Source organism: Urocitellus parryii, chromosome 3 (genome assembly GCF_045843805.1).
Source record: "Urocitellus parryii isolate mUroPar1 chromosome 3, mUroPar1.hap1, whole genome shotgun sequence".
Taxonomy (NCBI): domain Eukaryota; kingdom Metazoa; phylum Chordata; class Mammalia; order Rodentia; family Sciuridae; genus Urocitellus; species Urocitellus parryii.
In genome coordinates this window covers 202,338,806-202,355,420 of record NC_135533.1, presented here as the reverse complement: position 1 = coordinate 202,355,420, position 16,615 = coordinate 202,338,806, and the positions used below count along the sequence as shown (strand labels likewise).

The following is a 16,615-nucleotide window of genomic DNA, read 5'->3' as shown; positions in this document are numbered from 1 at the left end:
GCTTCTGTCTAATCCCATGGGACAGGATTCATTCAAAATGTACATGTCCCGCCACTGCCCCCTCCTCACCTCCTCAGACACCCTCTTGTCCATGGCCCCCAGCATAGAGTGCAGTGCACCTGGGGAGGTAGAGAACATGGTGTGAGGAGAGCTTAGGGCTGCTTCCCCAGGCTGCCCATGCCTGTGTTGAGGGTGAGGCAGAAGGGCTGTCATCTTAATCAGGAGAACAGGTCTGAGACTGGAGCAGTCAGTGCAAAGACACCCAAGCTAGAGCAAAGAGGAAGCTCAGAAGCCTTGCCAGACCTTCTGTCTTTCGCTCTGCACTTGGCAGGTGGACAGGGAAGGAGACTCCTGTCCAGAGCCTAGGGATTCATCTTGAAGCTTCAGGGATGCTACACAGAGTTCTAGGGCTCCCCATGCTTCTCCCTGAGCCAGGATAAGGATAACCCACCGGGTAAGCCAAGGCCATGCCATGAGGGGGAGGGAATGCTGTCAGTCAAAGAAGAAAGGCCATCTCTCCTAACAACAGAGCACACAGTGGCAGCTCTGTGTAACAGCCAGCCCAACAGAGGCTCTCCCAGCACAGTGACTCCCCACGGGCCCAGAAAATAGCAGAGAGCTGGCAAAGCTCTGGTGAAGTCAATGGAAGGGCCAGAACCCAAGTATCTTCCCCCTCACTAGCCATGGCCTTTGTGGTCACCTAATGATCACAGGGCTGGGGAGCAGGGCCTATGGGGAAAGGATCAGGCAGCTCACCAAGGTTGTAGAGAATGCAGGCCTGCTCATACTTGATGTCCTCATGGGCCACAGACTTGCCCGAGAAGATCTCAGTCCTATAGACATGACAACTCGGTCATCTAGAAGGCAGGAGTTGGCCAGGGCCCAACTACCCCAGTGTGGGATCAGAGAGGTGAGGCCCGGGGAAACCATACTAGGCTGCTTGCCATCCTCTGCATCAAGAAGAAAGGGGAAGGGAGAAAAAGAGCCACAACCCCCCAGGCTTCCAAACTACCAACACTGCCTGCTAGCTCTCACCAGGTGACAGGGACAGCAGCCTCCTGACCCGAGCCCATGGGCACCCGACTCTGCAGATAGTGGAGTTGGCCAAGGTACTTTCGGAGGACACTGCAGCCCTCAAAGTCCCGTGGGACACGGACAGCATTCTGCGGGTCAGAATGGGAAAAACGGAATTGCTGTCATTTAGGATACAGGATGGGGAGGCCAGCTCACCCACAAATACCAAGAAATATACATCATCCAGGCATGGTGGCACAGGCCTGTAATCCCAGCAACTTGGAAGGCAAAGCAGGAGGATCACAAGTTCAAGGCCAGCCTTAGCAAGACCTTGTCTCTAAAATAAATAAATAAATAAAGAGCTGGGAATGTATCTCAGTGGTAGAACACCCTTGGGTTCAATCCCCAATTACCGCCATGTTTCTAGAAGGCAGGTTGCAACTTGGTATAAAATTTTTATTGTACTTAACTCTTTTTTTAGCTTTAGGTGGACACATATATTTTATTTTTATGTTGTGCTGAGAATCGAACCCAGTGCCTCACGCATGCTAGGCGAGCGCGCTACTACTTGAGCCATATCCCCAGCCCCTAACTTTTGACTTACAGTTCAAGACATCAGGGAAACCAAGTATTTGGATGTGCATTCTAGGATATTCATCACAACATTATTATATATTACCAGAGTAAAAAACTAGATGATACTAAATTTTCCATTAAAGAATTTGCTTAAATAAATTATATTGAGGCTAACTAACCACACCAGTGAATTGTACAAACATAAGAACTATTGATACATTAAGATGTTTTGTGCTAGGGTTGTGGCTCAGCAGTACAGCACTCCCTTAGCACAGGCAAGGCGCTGGGTTTGATCCTGAGTAAATAAATTAAAAAAAAAAAAAAAAAGATGTTTTCTGCCTACTATTAGGCAAAAAAAGCATGTCACAAATGACTGGTATGATCTCATTTATGTAAAATCACATATATAATGATATCCAAACAGGTATGCTGACAAAAGGAAAAGATTCAGAAAGTGACACCCAAATGTTAAACGGTTATCTGTGATTAAAGTGATTTATCTATATATGTAAATATAAAAATGGATATGTGCCTTATGGAGACACATATTTGATTATTTATAATAACAAATGTTTCACATTTGGGGTGGGGGAGAGCAAATGAATACCCTGCTCAAACAGAAAAGCAAGACAATACACCCTCCAAGGAGCAGGTGCCCAATGAGGGGCTGGGTCAGAAGCACTGCAAACCCTGGGCCACCCTGCCCCACCCTGCTGAGAAGACCAGAGTTCCTCATTGGTGTGCCACAGCAGTGGGGCCAAGAGGTTAGGCTGGCCAGCACCAGCTACAAGAATCCTTCAGGACACCTACTGGGGAGCTCGGCTTGGGATGCCAGACAGGATGCTCTCAAGGAAAGCATTTGCCCTGTGGGACAGCAGAGAGAGCCCCTTACTAGCCCCACTCTCCACCACTTCCTGGCAGTGTCTCAGGAGGCTGTCTCCCCTTTACACAGGAGGATAATCTCCCTTGCGAGGCCTCCAGAATGCCCAGTGTGAGGATGAGGCGTGTCACAGTCACTCTGCTGAGGAGCCACTTCAGGGGTTTGTCCCACAGGCCAGGGCTTCTCAAATCTATTCACTCTTATCACACCCTCTCTCATGACCTCTACACATTCAAATCCCACTTGTACTTAACATTTTTCTTTAAATCAACCCATTTTAAAAATCAGATCTATACCCTAAGCAGTAAGAGCCCTGAAATAACAGGTCTAGTGTGCTAGCTACCCACTTTTCAATACTCACTAAAGCATATACAAAAATACTAAGTAAAAAGTATTTGTCTTCTACTTCCTAAAACCACCTGTGGGGAACAATGAAGAGTTCCCCTTCCAGGTCAGACAGATCCACTCACACAGTGTTACCCAACCAAGCATGAAGGATCATCTTGTCAGAGGCTACTCTGACAAGCCTCGTGTGGTGAGCACAGCAGTGCAGGAGTCGGAGAGCAGACTCTGACTGGTGCCACCCCACATCACCCTTACACCTGACAATTTTATTCCCTATATCAAAGTTAAGGATTTAACAGTTACAAAAGGGAAGTCTTCTTAGAAACAGCTAATCCAATTCCAGCTTTACAAATGAGGAAACAGAGGCTTACATCAGGGGAAAAGATTCCCAAATTACACCCACCGTCCCTTGTTCCTTTACAAATCACTGAGTTATGGTAAAGGGACAACTTGACTTTTGCTGTTTCTGCTTTGTACATATCTGGGCTGTGACACACTTTCTCTTACTCATTAAAAACCAGACCCATGTTAATTCTAAAATTGCTCATTTAGTTTTTACTTTTATATATTGCTGACTCTGGGAATAATAATCAGTATTCTAATACAAAATGTTGTTCTGTGGTTTCACAGGTTTAAGAAACACTGATCCAGTTCAACTCCCAGGAATGAGCCCAGGCCCAAGAGGCTGTGCCCAGGCAGTACAGGTCTCTTGGCAGTGGCTCTCTCCAGCCCACTGCTCTGTATAAGCTGCTGTCCTCTGCTCAGAGGCTTTGGAGATGGGTGACAATGTTACTCCTGTGCTGTTTGTATATGTCTAATGCATGCAAAATGGTGCTAATCCTAAGGATTAAGATTATTTTACTGCCTGGGGATGTGGCTCAAGCGGTAGCGCGCTCGCCTGGCATGTATGCGGCCCAGGTTCGATCCTCAGCACCACATACAAACAAAGAAGTTGTGTCCGCCGAAAACTAAAAAATAAATATTAAAAAAAATTCTCTCTTTAAAAAAAAAAAAAAAAGGAAAATGCTTAGAAACATTTCCTTTAAAAAAAAAAGATTATTTTACTAGTTTTCAAACTTTGTTCAAATAAATTTTGTTAAAATTCAATTTGAGGATGACTCTGGGAAGATAGTGGAATAAAGAAACACCAGAAATCCATTTCCAGACCTAGATAACAAACTGGCAGATCTGCCTTAAGTGACTACCTCAGAATTCAGGAGGCTATTAAATAGTAAAGGCTTACAACCTCCAAGGGAAGGGCGAGACAGTAAATTGTGGTTAATTTCAGCTCCTAGCACAGTAGCAGCCACCTATTCCCCACGCCCAGCACCTAGCAGGCAGTTACACATAGTTCCAAGAACATCTTGTGGGAACCAGGGTGGGCAAAAAGGATTCTATTCTGCAAACACAGGAGATATGTGCTCCTATTGCTGCTTCTGATCACAGAGATGCACAGAGGCAGAAGCCATTGTTTCTACACCTCCCTCCACTGTCAGAAGCACCTCCACCTCTAGCTGAAGTACCTTCTTCCTATCCAGCAATACTTCATACTTCGCTTTTTCCTCTTTTGGAAGCCATACAGTGAAGAATAGAATGTCCAAAAGTAATTACCCATATAGGGGAAATCTGAAAATCACCACACATGCCCAGGGAAAAGCACAGGCTCAGAAAAGACCTAAGAAGACCTTCAGTTAACACCTCAGGTTGATCCATGGCACAGAAACAGCCTACAACAACCAGGAAAAAACCCACAAAAGTCAGAAAACCCCAGGAAAGGGATGAATCTGATTTCCAGTGATACTACATCATTAGATTTAAATGCGCATTTTTTTTCCTGTGTGTGTGTGTGTGTGTGCGGGGGTGGACCAGGGATTGAACCCAGGGGTGCTTTACCACAGAGATACATCCCAAGCCCTTTCTATTATTTATTTATTTATTTTTGAGAGAAAGAGAATTTTTTAATTTTTATTTCTTAGTTTTCGGCAGATACAACATCTTTTTTTTTTTTTTTTTTAAAGAGAGAGTGAGAGAGGAGAGAGAGAGAGAGAGAGAGAGAGAGAGAGAGAGAGAGAGAATTTTTAATATTTATTCTTTAGTTCTCGGCAGACACAACATCTTTGTTGGTATGTGGTGCTGAGGATCGAACCCGGGCCGCACGCACGCCAGGCGAGCGCGCTACCGCTGAGCCACATCCCCAGCCCTCTATTTTTTATTTTGAAACAAGGTCTCACCAGGTTCTTAGGGCCTCACTAAATTGTTGAGGCCTGCCTAGAACTTGCAATCTTTCTGTCTCAGTCTCCTGAGTCACTGGGATTACACGTATGTGCCACTACATCCAGCTTGAATGCCCAAGAAATTACTAAGCATATGGGAAAAACCAGGAAAGCATAGCCCATTTAAAATAAAACCACCAACAACAAAAAATAAATAAACAGGGCTGGGGCTCAGCAGTAGTGCACTTGCCTGGCATGTGTGAGGCACTGGGTTTAATTCTCAGCACCATATATAAATAAATAAAGGTCTATCAACAACTAAAAAAATATATTTACAAAAATAAAAAAAAAAAACATTGATAGAAACTGTCCCTGAAAAGACCAGATGGTGGAACTATTAGGCAAAGACTTTAAAAATGATCATTTTTTTAAGAGCCTCAAAGAACTAAAAAAAGATGTGAAGAAAATTATATATGTAAAAAATGGAAATATGATAAAGAAATAGAAAACCTAAAAAGACACTGGGTGTGGTAGTATACAGTTATCCCAGTGGCTCAGAAGGCTGAGGCAGGAGGATCAAAGTTCAAAGATAGCCTCAGCAACTTAGTGAGACCCTGTCTCAAAATAAAATATAAAAAAGGCTGGTATGTGGCTCAGTGGTTAAGCACCCCTGGGTTTAACCCCCAGTACCCTCCCCCCCCAAAAAAAAAAACACTAAAGAGAGACACCTCCCCACCTGCCCTCACTGCCCCCAACAAAAAAATCCTGGAGCCGAAAAGTGTAACAATTGAGATGAAAATCTCACTAGGAGACTCGAAGACAGATCTGAATTGACAGAAGAAAGATTCAGCAAACCTGAAGATAGAATGATGGCAATTACTGAGTCAGAGGAATGGAAAGAAAAAAAGACTGAAGAAAAGTGAACACAACCTGGGCGAGCCAAGGAGCAGTGTTGCGCATGCTCCCAGCTGTGTGTGGGGAGGTGTGTCTCTGAATGCACCCCCAGGAAACTGGCCGCATTGGCCCTAGAGGAGGGGGGGGGTGTTTTGTTTTGGTTATTGTTTTTTGTTTGTTTGTTTTTAATTTATTTATTTTTATGTGGCGCTGAGGATTGAAACCCAGGGCCTCTCGTGTGCTAGGCCAGCGCTCTACTGCTGAGCCACAACCCCAGACCCTAGAAGAGCGTTTTTGATACAGATTTTTCTAACTTTAAATTTTTGAGCTGTGTGAACAGGTTACCTACTGAAACAATAAATGCAATTTAAAATATGTGAAAAAAAAAAAGTGAACACAACCTAAGGGACCTGTGGGACATCATCAAATGAACCAACATAAATATTATGGAAGTCCCTGAAGAGAAGGACAGACAATATCCGAAGAAATAATGGTGAAAAACTTCCTAAGTCTGATCAAAGTCATGAATATAAACAAGCAAATAAACATGAAACAAGCTCAACAAATTCCAAGAAGGATGAACTCAGAGACCCACACTGAGACAAGTTATAACCAAAGAGAAAATCTTCAAAGAAGCAGTGAAAAGCAATTCATCACATACAAGGGATCTCCAGTAAGATCATCAGCAGATGTCTCACCAGAACCTTTGAAGACCAGAAAGTTCATATTCAAAGTGCCAAAAAAGAAAAAAAGAAAGAAAAGAAAAAATTCAACCAACAATCCTATATCTGGCAAAACTCTCCTTCAAAAGTGAGGGAGAGGGCTGCTGGGATTGTAGCTCCGTGGTAGAGCACTTGCCTAGCATGTGGGAGGAACAGGGTTTAATTCTCAGAACCACATAAAAAGAAAGGTATTGTGTCCATCTACAACTAAAAAATAAAAAATAAAACAAGTAAAGGAGAATTTAAGGCATTCCCAAATAAACAAAAGCTGAGGGAGTTTGTTACCAGTGGACTTTCATTGTAAGAAGTTCTTAAGGTATTCCTGCCTGTTGAAATGAAGGAACACTACACAGTATAAAGAAATAAAGATCTCAGTAAGGGCACATACATGAGCAATTATTAGAAACAAAACCCAAAAAACTTTAAAATTATTTTAATATTATTTTAACAATGTTATGTGACATTTTTTGTTTTGTACATGATTTAAAAGACTAATAACATCACTCCTACACTCAATCACTCTTACTTTTTAGGGAATGACAAAATCTCCTATACTTTGAAATTATAAATAAAACTTTTACTTAAACCTTCTTCTATTATTAGTTGAAAAAAAAGTTGTTTTTTGGGGGGCTGGAGATGTGGCTCGAGTGGTAGCGCGCTTCCCTGGCATGTGTGCGGCCCGGGTTCGATCCTCAGCACCACATACAAACAAAGATGTTGTGTCCACCTATAACTAAAAAATAAATATTAAAAAATTCTCTAAAAAAAAAAAAAAAAAAAAAAAAAAAGTTGTTTTTAACTACTAAAACAGAATGGGCAAGTGAGGTGAATAGCCTTTTTGACAATGTTCTTCTGTTAAGAACCGTGTCACTTTCCTTAAAAGTCACACATGTTCCTCTACTCCAGCAAAAAAAATAATAATAATAAAAATAATCCACATATTAAAAGCCCTCAGCTAGCACTATACTCAATGATGAAAGACTGAAAGCTTTACTTTAAGACCAGGGAACAAAACAAGAATGCCTGCTTTTGCCATTTCTATTAACATGGTGGTCCTAGCGAGCAATCAGGCAAGAAACAGAAAGGCATTCAAACTGCAAACAAAGAAGCAAAATTTTCTCTGTTCACAGAAAAGATGATCTTATGTCCAAAAAAATAAAAAACCTTCAAGATTATCCTCAAAACTCTTAGAATAAACAAATCAGCAAAGTTGCAGGATACAAAATCATCACAAACAATAATCGCATGGGTCTCTATATAACAACAGTGAACAATAAAGTCTAATTTATAAATTAGGCACAGTAAGAGATTAACAATAATTAATAAGATAGGACAATAACAACATTATATTAATAGTACAAGTTATGTAAACGTAAATGTGGTCTTTCTAAATACCTTATTGTACTATACTCATTCTTGTGATGATGTAAGATGATACAATGCCTATATGGTGAGATAAAGTGAGGTGATATAGGGTTAGGCTACTATGGAAGGTTTACCTGAAAACAAGTTAACTGCAATATAGTAAAAATTAACCAAGTCAATCAAGATGAACACTAAGTTATTAATGGACAGATAGCACATACAGCATGAATATCCTGGACAAAGGGATGATTCACATTCCCTGTGGAACAGAGTGGGACAACATGAGATTTCATCACACTACCCAGAACTGTACACCATTTAAAACACAGATTATTTACAGAATTTTCTGTCTGATATTTGCAGGCCAAAGTTGACCACACAAGCCGGGGGTGGGAGCGCACAACTGTAATCCCAGCAGCTCAGGAGGCGGAGGCAGGAGGATTGCAAATTCAAGGCCAGACAGCAACTTAGCAAGACCTTCCGCAACTCATCGAGATCTTGTCACAAAATAAAAAATTAAAAAGGACTGGTGGGGGGCAAGGTTGTGATTCAGTGGTAGAGCACTTACCTGGCATGAGTGAGGCACAGGGTTTGATCCTCAGCACCATATAAAAATAAATAAAATAAAGGTATTGTGTCCAACTACAACTTAAAAAAAATAAGGGAAAAAAAAAGGACTGGGGATGTAGCTCAGTAGTAAAATGACCCTGGGTTCAATCCCTGGTACCAAAAAAACAAAGTTGACCACAGATAACTGAAACCATAAAAAATAAAATCACAGATCAGGGGGATGACTCTACTCTTTAATAGGTACACAAAATTAAAAAAGAGACTTGTATGACAATGTGCATACACTTAAAGCTACTGAACTGTATGTTCATTTAAAAAAGGGTTAAGTTGGTAGATTTTATGTATATCAATTAAATTTTTTTTAAATACTTATTTTTTAGTTTTAGGTGGACAAAATATCTTTATTTTATATTATATGGTGCTGGGGATCAAACCCAGTGCCTCATGTATGCTAAGCAAGCACTGTACCACTGAGCCACAACCCCAGCCCCACAATTAAAATTTTAACATAATTTTTTTAAAAGTTAGCTAAGTTCCTTCTAATAAGGCTTCTAATAAATAACAAATACATATTTTTTCCATAATTAGTTTATGAACTATTGTATAGTAATGTATTTTCCCTTGTGTTTATTAGAAGTTAAGAGAGTCTAAAGTCTGTAATGGTGTGATTTAACCTGAATTTCAGTGATATAAATACTAATTCTTTTTTTTTTTTAAATTTTTTTAGTTTTCAATGGACATTTATTTTATTTATTTATATGTGGTGCTGAGAATCGAACCTAGGGCCTTATACATGCTAGGCAAGTGCTCTACCACTGAGCCACAATCCCAGCCCATAAATACTAATTCAAAGCACATATCAAAGGCAGATTCTATGAAGGAAAAAATGAGATGAATCGGATTTATAAATATTAAACATGTATAAAATTTGAAGTCTATTAAAAATACAATAAACAAAAACTATTGTTTTGGAAAAATATTTACATGATATAAGGGAGCGATATCATTAATGTATAAAGAAGTCTTATAAATTAGTAAGGAAAAAGCTACAATACCCTATTTAAAAAAAATTTAACAGATAATGGGTTTGTTTTATATCTTGGGAATTAACAATTATACAACTCTACCATTAACCAAATGACTAAAAATTAAAATTAAACATCCTTTTCATCTATCAGACTGCCAAAGTTGACAAGGAGTAGCAGGACCAGGTACATATCCTCTTTGGAAGTGAACAGGAAAAAGTGTACCCCACTTACCCACTAACTCCTTGAGACATGGTCCTAGAAAGGCACACATATGCACAGAAAATATAACAATATTTTTTACAATGATGAAAAGTTGAAATGGTTGAATATTCTCAAGAGGAAGCAGGTTAAATTATAAGGCAATATAATGGTCACAGGTCATTTAAAATACTCTTATCATATGTTCATTGATACAGGACATAGTCATAGATTATCAAGAGAAGAAGGCAGGTTACAAACTAGTACAGGTGGTGAACAGAATCCTACAGTGATTTTATATTATATATATAGTGTCCCTCAGAATTCACAAGGGATTGGTTCCAGTATATCTGCAGATACCAAAATCTGAGAACACTCAAGTCCCTTATATGAAATGCATGGTATTTGCATGTAACCTCCAGATTACTTATAATGCCCAATACAATGTAAATGCTATATAAATAATTGTTACTACTTTTTAGGGAATAAAGACAAGAAAAAAAGTCTTTACTTATTCAGTACAGACTCAACCATGGAAGTTTTAACTACATTTTCAACCTGTAGTTGATTGAATCTGCAGATGTGGAACCCATACACACAGAGGACTAACTAATGTACAAAAAAATTATAAAAAGGTGTTTTAAGATTTTATTTTGGGGGCTGCGGTTGTAGCTCAGTTGGTAGAGTGTTTGCCTTGCACGTGTGGGACACTGGGTTCGATCCTCAGCACCACATTAAAAAACAGTTAAATAAAATAAAGGTATTGTATCTGTCTACAAACTAAAAAACATTTTTAAAAGATTTTATTTTTGTTTTTAGTATTTTCGAATGTTTCTACTATCAATTTCACTGCTTTTGCAGAGGAAAAAAATAAGACCACAGTTCTAGGTGTTTTCTTTACCTCTCTATCAATGATCATAACTACCTAAAAATACCACCATCTTACCTGTCTGAGCAACTCCAGCTTCTTCAGTTCCTCATTGTAGGCTTCTGGGTTCTCTCCATAATTCTTCAGGACAAACTAAAAAGACAAAGAAAAATGCAAGCTAGTGAGATAATACACACACACACACACACACACACACACACACACACACACACACTCCCTCCCTCCCCCCACCCTGTGATCTGGGCAATCATCAGTTAGGATATACGATCAAGTCTAGACCCATAACTGCAAGCTTGTCTCCCAGCCCGCCAGGGAACTCTACCTTCAACAATGGGCAGCATAAGATGCTGAGCAAGCAATCTCCTCCTACTTAGATCACAGTGGAAAACAAGACTGCACACCCTATGTAAGTACCCTGGCAGGTCCTCATACTGCTGTGGCCTGCTCTACAAAGTACAGGATTCTGCCAGCTCAAAAAGCCAGGCAACTTAGCTGGCTGAAATGGGACCCTAGGAGAATCCCCTAAAAGGTCACAAACTCAAACCTCCCTCCAGAATTGGGCCTTGCTTTGTTCTGGAGTGACAACCATAACTCTAAGCACATGTAGGCAAGAGGCACCAAACAACAGTGAGAGTACAAAGCTTTCCTCACCTTCCTATTTTCCTTTCTGGGAAAGTGCACCATAGAAATAGGTGATCTGCAGTATCCTGTCTGCAGAGACTGCCCACATCAGAAAGGGGACTGGCATGCCTGCCCACAACAGTACTCACCACCTCAAAAGCTTTCTTTCTTTAAAAAAAAAAAAAAAACTCTTAAAATATTTATTTATTTTAGTTGTAGTTGGACACAATACCTTATGCATTCATTTATTTATTTATTTTTATGTGGTGCTGAGGATTGATCCCAGGGCCTTGCAAATGCTAGGTGAGTGCTCTACCGCTGAGCCACAACCCCAGCCCTCAAAACCTTTCTAGAGGGTGAGCATGCACACCAGCCTAGAGGCTTGGACCAAACAGCCCCTTGTTCAACTAAGATAAAAAGATAAGGCAGCTGGAACCACCCCTGCTACAATACCTGTTGCCTGGTGTGTTCAAATTCTGGGGGCCAGACCTACCAGTTCCACAAAGGACATTAATGATCAACTCAAGCTGAGGCCCTAGCCAAGGCATGTGAGGTGAAAAAGGGAGGAAGCTGAGAAAGGCTGTCTAGTAGCACATTTCTCTCACAGCATGTCTGCAGCCTGCCCAACTTTCCTGTGGTCCCTTTTCACGGCTGGCTACTAAGGAACTAGCCAGGCAGAAACCAACAAGATTGTATGACAGCTTCTATCTGTTCTAGCAGGCAAAGGGAGCAGAAGGACAGATAGAAGGGAGGTACTGCAGAATTAATTACAGCACCATCCAGTTACTGAGTCTAATTCACTCTTCTATTCATTTGGTTTCTGAAATTCTCTGTATCTGTGAGCTTTTTCCTCTGTTCCCCTGCCACCTCTGGCCTGGACAATCCACCCATTCAAACCCATCCCAACCCAGGCTTGAACTATCTTTCTAATACAACTCTAATGTCACTCCTGGCTTTCAATCCTTCTGAGACACACACACACACACACACACTCTCTCTGAAAAAATAAACCCCAAACACTCTTATCTCGGGTTAGTGATATCTTAAGAAATATGATTTATTTTTTTTTCAGAGAGAATTTTTTTAATATTTATTTTTTAGATATTGGCGGACACAACATCTTTCTTTGTATGTGGTGCTGAGGATCGAACCCGGGCCGCACACATGCCAGGTGAGCGCACTACGGCTTGAGCCACATCCCCAGCCCAAAAATATGATTTCTAAAGAGAAATATTGGGGCTGGGGCTGTAGCTCAGTGGTAGAAACTTGACTAGCACGTGTGAGATACTGGGTTCAATTCTCAGCACCACATAAAAATAAATAAATTAAATAAAGGTATATTAAAAAAAAATAGCTGGGCATGGTGGCGAACACCTATAATCCCAGTGGCTCAGGAGTCTGAGGCAAGAGGATTTGAGTTCAAAGCCAGCCTCAACAAAAGCGAGGTACTAAGCAACTTAGAGAGATCCTGTCTCTAAATAAAATACAAAATAGGGATGGAAATCTGGCTCAGTGATTGAATGCCCCTGAGTTCAATCCCTATACCCTGCCCTCAAAAAATAAAGAAATACTATAATCTAAAAAGAACATGCTACAATAACTTCCTAAAGCCTCCAAGATGAAATCTAATCTTGGCACAGAGTTCATGACTTTTTGCAACCTGCTCCCAACATCTTTTAAGAATTATCCTCTGGCACATCTCAGGGACACCCACCCCATTATACTTTGGAATGACTGACCTCAGGTGTTAAGGCTTGTTACATGTTTTCCCCAGACCATGTGTTCACAGAAGGGCCAATGACTTACCCTTGCCATGCCAAACAATGAGAGTGAGTAAAGGTAGGCCTTATTAGAAAAATGTGTGCTCAGTAAATGGCTGCCTTTATAGGAAAGGGAGAAAACAGAAGGCAAGAAAAATTCAGAAGATGAGGCATTTTATCCAACAATTAACCCAGTCTCTTCAAAAGTTAATGTCATTTAACAGGTAGGGACACTAGGGATGTATCTCAGTGGTTAGAGTGCTTGTCTAACATGTGCAAGGCACTGGACTTGGTCCCCAGCACCACAAAAAAATAAAAGTAAATATAAAGGCAGGCCTGGTGGTGCATGCCTGCTACTAAGGAGGCTTACCCCAGCTACTCAGGAAAATGACAAATTTAAGCCTGGGCAACTTAACAAAATAAATTTTTAAAAGGAGAGGGAATACCTCAGTGTTAGAGCACTTGACTAGCAGCTCAAGGCCCTGGGTTCAACTCTCAATCTTACAAAATGAATGAATAAAAATAAAAAGGAGGAGGCAGAAGACTATTCTAAATTAAGAGTGATTAAAGCAACAATAAACAAGTGCAATATGAAAACTTAAGACTGGATCAGAATTTTTAAAAAAGCTAAGATTTTTTGGGTAACAGGTGAAACTTAAATAGTAAAGAATTATCACAAATATTTGTAAGTATAATAATACTGTAGTTATATAGGAAAATATCCTTACCCTTAGGAAATGCATGCTGAGATGTGTCCAGGAGAAAAGTGAGGATGTCTAAAACTTACTTTCAAAGGGTTCACAGGATCAATCAATCTATCTATCTAGAACAAATATGGTAAAATATAACCATTAAGATGAGGTAGTGAAGCTGGTAGGGTAGCTCAGTAGTAGAGTAAGTGCTCTGGGTTCAATCCCCAGCCCCACTTAAAACAAAAAATAAAAAACCACTCTAGATACCAAGGATTTGAGTGAGCACTGCATTAATTCTTCTAACCTCCCTCTCAATGTCTGAAATTTAGAAAATTACTTTCAGAGTTACTGAAGAACTAAATGATACCTGAAAAACACTTTCCCCTTTTTGGGTCCTTTAAGAAGGTAAAAGCCATGAAAGAAATGCCCCTGAGCCAGGCATGGTGGCACATATTTATAATCCCAGCGGCTCAGGAGGCTGAGGCAGGAGGATTGCAAATTCAAAGCCAGCCTCAGCAACTTAGAAAGGCCCTAAGGGACTTAGTGAGACCTGTCTCAAAAAATAAAATGAGCTGGGATGTGGCTCAGTGGTTAAGTGCCTTTAGATTCAATCCCTGGTACAAAAAAACAACAACAAAAAATCTCCTTAAAAATATTCAACTACATGCGTGTGCACACAGACACTCTCTCAAACCTTAATTTTCGAGGATTCAAAGACACTGTGAAGCCCATTTATGCATTCTTGGTTAATAATTCTCCCTCTGATTGATCTAAATCCTCCTCCCTTACCCCTCCCCCATCAAAACAAAACAAACCTTCGTAAATATAAAATATAAAACTATAAGGTAAAACTGAACTATCTAAATGAGTATGTTCTTTAATTCCCTTTTAGTAAGAGGTTTTAGGTTTACCCATCTTCAGGTTAGAGAAAATAAGTAAAAGTGCAGCCTAGAGGCCCCATGAAATAGAAGCCAAAGAATCAGAGGGACATTGGAGTGTCCTAAAAGGTTAAGAACATCTGTCCCTGCTGTTCACCCAATGATGAAGGGGAAAGAACTGCTGTCCCCACCCCCTGCAAATTGTCCTTAGAGTCACCTGCAACCTGCCTCACTGCTCCTCGAAAATGAGCAGCAGCAGACACTACTGAGCTCTTACCACAGGCAAGGCACTATGCTGAGGGCCTAACAGTCACTCATCTTTACATGCCCCACAAGGTGGACACCATTATGATCATTACCATATGACAGATGAGGAAATGAGGAAGCTGAGGCAAAGAAGTTAGGGGACATTTGTCAAGGTTCCAGTCCTAGTAATTAATGGGACAATGACCAAAACCCAGGCCTTCATGCTCTAGAGCCCAAGTTACATCTTAGATCAATATGCTTCTTTTTAAAAATATGATTCCAATAAATAACTCTGGAAAATGAGCAGTTAAAATAATTCCCTTACCACTGAGACCATAGAGCAGCCAGGATGTTTTTGAAACCCTGATAAAATCCTCTATGACTGCTAATTACTCCCCACTACCAAAAGGAGGAAAGAGGCTGAGTGAAGTCAAGAATAAGAAACAGAGACCCTCCCAACCTCCCTGTATTCGGAGACTTTGCAGAACTCCTAACAGTCAAGCGAGGACTCTGAAACTCCCAGCAAAGCTTGAGAAGGCAGCCCTGCAGAAGAGACACTGAAAGGACACCATGCACCTGCACAACAGAGGGAGGACCTGGATCAGCTGGGGTTGCTTCTGAGAGAGCAATACTGGTGGCAAGGTGGGGGGATAGAGGTGAAAAACAGCAAGAGACTGGCTTCATTTCCAGAGAAATACCAAGAGAGAAGCCATTTCCAGAGAAAAATCCAAGATGCAGTTTCAAGTTTTAGCTGTTGCCCTGAGCTGCTATAAAATCTGGGCTTGAATTTTTTTTTATGTGTAGAATGGGGTTAATATTACCACTCACAGGGCTATCATAAAGACTTGAGTTTTTTTTTTTAATATAACTTTATTTTATTTATTTATTTTTATGTGGTGCTGAGGATCAAACCCAGGGCCTTGCACGTGCTAGGCGAACACTCTACCGCTGAGCCACAACCCCAGCCCTTAACATTTGAGTTATTTTCTAAACAGGGAGAGAATGCTCAGCTGAAAATACTATTTAGAGTATGTCGAAACCTGTACTATGGACTCAAACTTTTTTTTTTTTTAATCTAGTACTGGGGATTGAACCCAGGGGTGCTTAACCACTAAGCACATCCCCAGCCTCCTTTTTTAAGAAATATATATTTTATTAGAGACAGAAAATATATATAAAATATTTCTCTAATATATATTTATATAATATATATTAGAGAAATATATATTTCTTAAAAGGGCCTCACTAAGAGGCCCTAAGAGACTGGCTTTGAACTAGTGATCCTCATGCCTCAGCCTCCCTAGCCACTGGGATTACAGGTGTGCACCATCACTCCTGGCTTCAAACATTAACTCTTGATTCTCACAGGCTTGTACAGTTCCACTTAACAGGGGAGAAAAGTGAGGATCAGATTAGTTATGCGATTATTTGTAGCAGTTGAAGGAGCAAAGAAAGACCTAAATCAGAGTCTGGCTCCAGCAGCTATGTGTTTTCCTTGTAACTTTATTCTGTCACACATGGCACAGAATTTTATAGCTAATGATCACTGGAAATATATATCCTGGGTCCTGCCATTATAATACTATTGCTGAATGTCAAATGAGACAAATTTTATTAAGAGAAGAGAGCAATGCCAAGGAAAATCATCCCCTTGGTCCAGTTAGCAAGCCTGAGAGAGAATCACAGGGCAATAAGTACCCAGCACGAGAAAAGACTTTCATCCT

At 40.5% G+C, this 16,615-nt stretch overlaps 1 protein-coding gene across 3 annotated transcripts in view; it reads right to left on the bottom strand.

The window, feature by feature from the left end:
• Ptpn23 (protein tyrosine phosphatase non-receptor type 23) overlaps positions 1-16,615 on the bottom strand; it is a 29,355-nt gene that overhangs the window by 7,376 nt on the left and 5,364 nt on the right. Inside the window, exons 2-6 of one of the 3 annotated variants that reach the window (XM_026389856.2) lie at positions 13,804-13,894; positions 10,752-10,826; positions 1,036-1,163; positions 757-833; positions 70-119 (exon numbers count right to left, since the gene is read on the bottom strand). In XM_026389856.2, coding sequence (XP_026245641.1) covers positions 70-119; positions 757-833; positions 1,036-1,163; positions 10,752-10,826; positions 13,804-13,818 — 345 coding nt within the window. In that variant the 5' untranslated portion in view covers positions 13,819-13,894. Of the gene's footprint in view, positions 1-69; positions 120-756; positions 834-1,035; positions 1,164-10,751; positions 10,827-13,803; positions 13,899-16,615 lie in introns of all 3 variants that reach the window. The other 2 variants (XM_026389855.2, XM_026389854.2) reach the window with 2 other exon arrangements.